This window comes from Anopheles darlingi, chromosome 2 (assembly GCF_943734745.1).
Source record: "Anopheles darlingi chromosome 2, idAnoDarlMG_H_01, whole genome shotgun sequence".
Lineage (NCBI taxonomy): Eukaryota > Metazoa > Arthropoda > Insecta > Diptera > Culicidae > Anopheles > Anopheles darlingi.
In genome coordinates, this window is record NC_064874.1 from 62,171,057 (window position 1) to 62,176,056 (window position 5,000).

At 46.8% G+C, this 5,000-nt stretch overlaps 1 protein-coding gene across 2 annotated transcripts in view; it reads left to right on the forward strand.

Annotated features, from left to right (window-relative positions):
- The window catches only part of LOC125960162 (cyclic nucleotide-gated cation channel subunit A), a 56,259-nt gene that overhangs the window by 38,634 nt on the left and 12,625 nt on the right, over nucleotides 1-5,000 (forward strand). For both annotated transcript variants that reach the window (XM_049693390.1, XM_049693391.1), the window contains one exon: nucleotides 2,554-2,716. In XM_049693390.1, coding sequence (XP_049549347.1) covers nucleotides 2,554-2,716 — 163 coding nt within the window. The remainder of the gene's footprint in view (nucleotides 1-2,553; nucleotides 2,717-5,000) is intronic.

Genomic DNA, 5,000 nt, shown 5'->3' on the forward strand with positions numbered 1-5,000 from the left:
TGAAAGATAAATTAATAACAGCCGCACCGTAGTAGTAGTAGTAGTAGCATCGAAGCACGGATGCATGCACACGGCGCACTCCAAGGACTCGAGCATTCAATCCACTCGACCTACCGTTCCAAGCAACACCAGCCAGAGTTTGTAGAGGATGAGGCCACAAACAACGGCCATTCTTCAAGCTGCTCTCCCAGAAGTAACCAGTTGCAAGGCCCAAGTTCTGTGCTGTAGAAAGCTGTAGTGCTCACGCTCGTCTCCTATGGCAACCGAGAGGCTCACTCGAGAGCGCCGCTCGAAGTGCTCGAAGTAACCGTAGCTCCACCGAAGACGTCACGCATAATGAGTGAATTAAGTGCCGTGAGGTTCCTTGACGACCTTGTCCTCAGGCAGGCAGAACTCGAGCGTCGCTCGCTCCTTGGCGGTTTTCGCGCTATTTAATGTGTTTATACACACACAGACACACACACAGCCAACACCGTGGAGTGTCATCATCAGGAAGGTGCCCCAAGCCCATGCCACAACACACAAGTCAATGAAGCTCGTCGTGAGGAGCTAAAGGATTTCCCATTTGCGTAATAAGATCGAAGGGCCGCTGGAAGATGCTGGAAGAGCACCGGGTCGGGTGTCGGGTCGGGTGTTGGGGCAATGATGATGATGACTAACTTTTCCACACCGACCACGCCACCCAACGAGCTGGAAAAACCGCCGCCGCCGCCGCCTTACGCCCGATTTTACGCCTTCGCGGATTCCGTCAGGTCGAAGCCGTGAAGCAGTGCTCCGGGAAGGGGCCACAAATAAGGATTAATGTTAATGATGGAATGGTGGTGGTGGTAGTGGTAGTGGTGGTGGTGGGTGTAGTAGGTGGTTGCCGGGATGATTTTGGTTTCGCAATATTGATTATTAATTCGGCGCTTCGGTCTGATGCCGTTCGCTCGCTCGTCCTAATCGACAGCGAGACCGGAAAAGAGGTGAATGTGTTGGGTAAAAGTTCATCAAACAGTGCCGGGTCTGATTAGACATGACGGTGTGGCCATGTTTCGACCGGATAGGATACGCCCGCCACGGTATTAGGGAACGGACGAAAATGAGAAACTAATCTCGTGATTATGGCTTATGCTCAGGGAGGATGCTTGGCGTATGATTTACTTCGAGGGTACACGTGCTTTGGTCGGATCTTGTCATGTAGTTGGAAATCTGACGAAAAAAAAACCAGCCTCTACCATCCAAATCTCAAGTAATGTTCGATCTACAGTACCACGTTTCAGGTAAATGGATGTTCAGATGGAAAAAAAATCACTCGGAACATAAATCAATGAGACCCAATGAAGGCAGGGCTTCATGCTTTTAGCTAACTGCCGAGGGATTAACATATTTATTTTTTTATTTAACATAACTATATGAGGAGGGCCTACGCAATTTTGTTTAACATGTTTAACACAATTTTGTTAAAACTGTTCGAGTTTTTTTCATATCTGGGACGGAATCTATCGCACAAATTAATGCGTAAATCGTAAAACAATGTAGTACATCTGTTCCTGCTAATTTACTGGTTAAATGATGTGTGGATGAAGTAAAATTTTGATTTTGGGCAATCGGAAATTCCACAGCAGTAAATAACAATAAAAATATAAGGGTAGTACATTTACTTCCGTACTCTTTGTTGTATACTGTGCTATAGTTAGTTAATTCAAAAGCTAAAATACGTAGTTTAACTGAGCTTAGAATTAGTATTGCACATTTTACATGAATATTGAATGCACCAAAAAATAATTCTAATTTCATGTTGCGTGACTGGGTAATGATGGTCATAAACAGTAATGTGTAACTTATAAAAATTAAAACATTTGGATTTGCTGAAAGGAAACATCACCAAGCACCTAAATGAACAAAAAAAACGGGCTGAAAAGGTAGTTTTTGCAAGATAAAGCAAAGCAAACTTAAAATATGTTTCTGGAACTGAACCCCATTTCAAATTTTGCTAAAACATAACCTATTTCTAGGTTTAAAATTCCAAGAATTAGTGTAAAATATTATTTCGAGATTTAAAACGTAATGGAAAACGTCTAAACGACCTGTTCTTCCTAAAGAAACTCAAACGGTTGTGCCAAGAACCTGTGCTTAGACGCACCAGATACCGAGGAGCATCTACAAGCAAAGATAACAACCAGAGACCGACGTAGCGCCTTTAATCATCGCATGTCCTTACGGTTTGTTCACTCGCTTATTACTCTTCCTCGCCTCACCTTCACCAACATCGTCTTCATCGACGATGCCCTCTAAAGTGGTTCGATGAGCAAACATGTTACCAGTACAGAAACACCAACTAATGCACTCAACTCATAGCCAGGCCCGAACCATCGGAGAACACCACCGAGAAGAACACCCAGAACCACCATCGCCGGCCCTGTTCCTGGGTGCAGGACAAAAGTTCATTCCCGCTGCCCTTGTCTGCCGGGATGTCTAAACGCTGTACTCCCAGTATATCATTACATTCTCTTCACCAAACTTTGCTCAACATTCCAATGTCCTTCTTCTTTTTCTTCTTCTTCTTTACAGTGGCTCTCCGTCGTGTCGTTGGCTGTACTGTACAATATCGTATTTGTGATAGGACGAGCGGTCTTCTGGGAGCTGAACAAGCAGGCCGCGGTGCTCTGGTGGATCCTAGACTATCTGTGTGATTTCATCTACTTGGCCGACACGCTGGTGCACTGTCATGAGGGTAAGTTCGCCGGCAAAAGGTGATGAGTTGCCGAGAACCATACCATCTCCTCCAAAGCTCCGCAACATCAAAGAATGTGTATTTTAAATATGAAATCCCATCCCTAACAAAATACATACTATAGTCGCTACAGTGGAATCACTAAACGGAACGGAACGATAAGTTCGGGAAAGTCAAGTTTCGTTTCTGATAAAATCCGTTGTCTCTTCCGCCTCAAATGACCACCACTGGATAGCGAAACAACAAAACGAAACATTTTAATCGCCATGTTTATGCGATAATACACACAAAACGCACTCCGTCCGTGGCAATCATTCATAAAGTTCTCCATTGACTACTGGGATGACCAAAATTCTAGCATGCCTGCGAGCTTTCCCGTATGCGGGTAGCGAACATTCCATGACAACGCAGACACCAACACACATCCACACACATCCACACACACACACAGTACAAGCACGAACACGAGACGCCCAAACTTCCCGCAAGCTAGAAGCATAGAAAAACCGAAACCTAAACCGCAGAATGTGGGCATAACTCACAAATTACTCTCGTAATCTCGATGCGATCTTGCTTTAATTACCACGACCATTATTCGACCTCCACGTCCACCACCACTACCACCGACTAGGCGCACAGTACGAGGAAGGATACATACACCTACAAGCGCGCGACTGGTGCGCGATCTTTGGCCACTGCGCACCAGCACCAGCATTGTATCGAGCGAAATCGTATCCATACCATACCGTAGGCCAGGATAGTACCACACACACCGACAATGCGTTACCGGAAACGCATTCGTGCTGCTTCCAGACTCCCGACTTTCGGTTCCGGTTCCGCCGGCCAAAAAAGGCTCAGCTTACCGAATGTACGTAGAAAACTTGTGCTGTGGGCCCCGAAAACTTCGTCTTCGTCGTTTTTCGGTTTCGGTTCCCCCAGTTTCCGGTTGCAAGAGGCTTCGGTCCGCGGGAGCGTTTAGAGATTGACCTCGGAGATTACCTCGAACCGCACCCCAAGCCAACGTGCGGTATGTTCCCGGGTCAGTTGGCACACGACATCGGTGCCGCTTCCCTTGGGCCTTGCAAAATGTCCGGCCTCCGGCGCAAGGGAATGTCGAACCGGGCTTGGCTGGAAAATAGGTTAATCGATTGCTGGACAGATAATTTATTTCCTTTTCCTCTGACCCCGAGAATCTCGTACGCCCAGTCGTACCCAGATGCGTCACTTGTGCAAGCCAAGGGAATGACCAAGTCAATGCCAGTCCAGTGCGACCCGAGCTGTCAATGTGAACTCAGCGTACATTCTCCAGTCGATCCTGGCGGCCGATCGAGGCAAACCAGAGGACGGACGGCTCCGTTGGTTGGAGCTTTCTACAACTTTACACCAAGGCCCTTGGGCTTTCCGGATGTCTTCGGTGATTAGGAAAATGAGATTCTTAGATGAGCCTCGAAGGACATAAAACATAAGCCTCACATCCATTGTCCTCCGGCTATCCAACGAGCAGACAGATATGCTCTCTTTCTCTCTGTGTTTCTGTCTCTCTCTACACTGAGCAGCAAGTCATTCGTTCAAGAACTCTGGTACGGTCGATTCGTTATAGCCACGGGGTTGTTTCGTTCGCCGCAATGGTGACTACGATGGTTCGTGGGATTGGAGTAACCGGAAGGAGAAGCAGGAGGAATGGAATCTCGCCAGAAGGCATCTTCTTCGATTGCTTCTACCAAGGGCACCAAAAACCGGGGGAGGGTAATGCTTGGGAGCAGCGAGAGCAAAGCACACCCTGAGGTCAAGTCAGTCGACGATGGGGATAATGTTTAGTTAACTATCGACACTGGGGCTCGTCAGCTCGTGGTTCACGGAACATAGAGATTGGTCGTAATTGTTTCCTCGCTCTCGTCTCGCACGTTCTTCCTGTTCTTGACCCTTGGCCCTTAGCAGTGAGCAGCGGCAGCAGCAGCAGCAGTAGTTGGCAAAGAATTCGGAGAGTGGCAGAACATTTCGCTGGTTCAGCTGTTGGCTTACGACCTTACGAGCCAACGGCTTTCTCGTCGTTTTTGGCTTACCAGTTAGTATAGTGGATTTGGTTGTGATGTGAATGTTCGTAGACATTGCTAGTATCAGATGTATCTCGGTGCATTTGTTGTGAACTCTTCACACTTACGCTTTGGGATGTTTGAAAATGTTCAACGAATGGCGAGTATCCTCAAGAATGTACCTAGACCATTAATTTGTAAATCTTTTTCTTGCATTTTACATAGAATTCATGGTTGGATTTTAATGCACA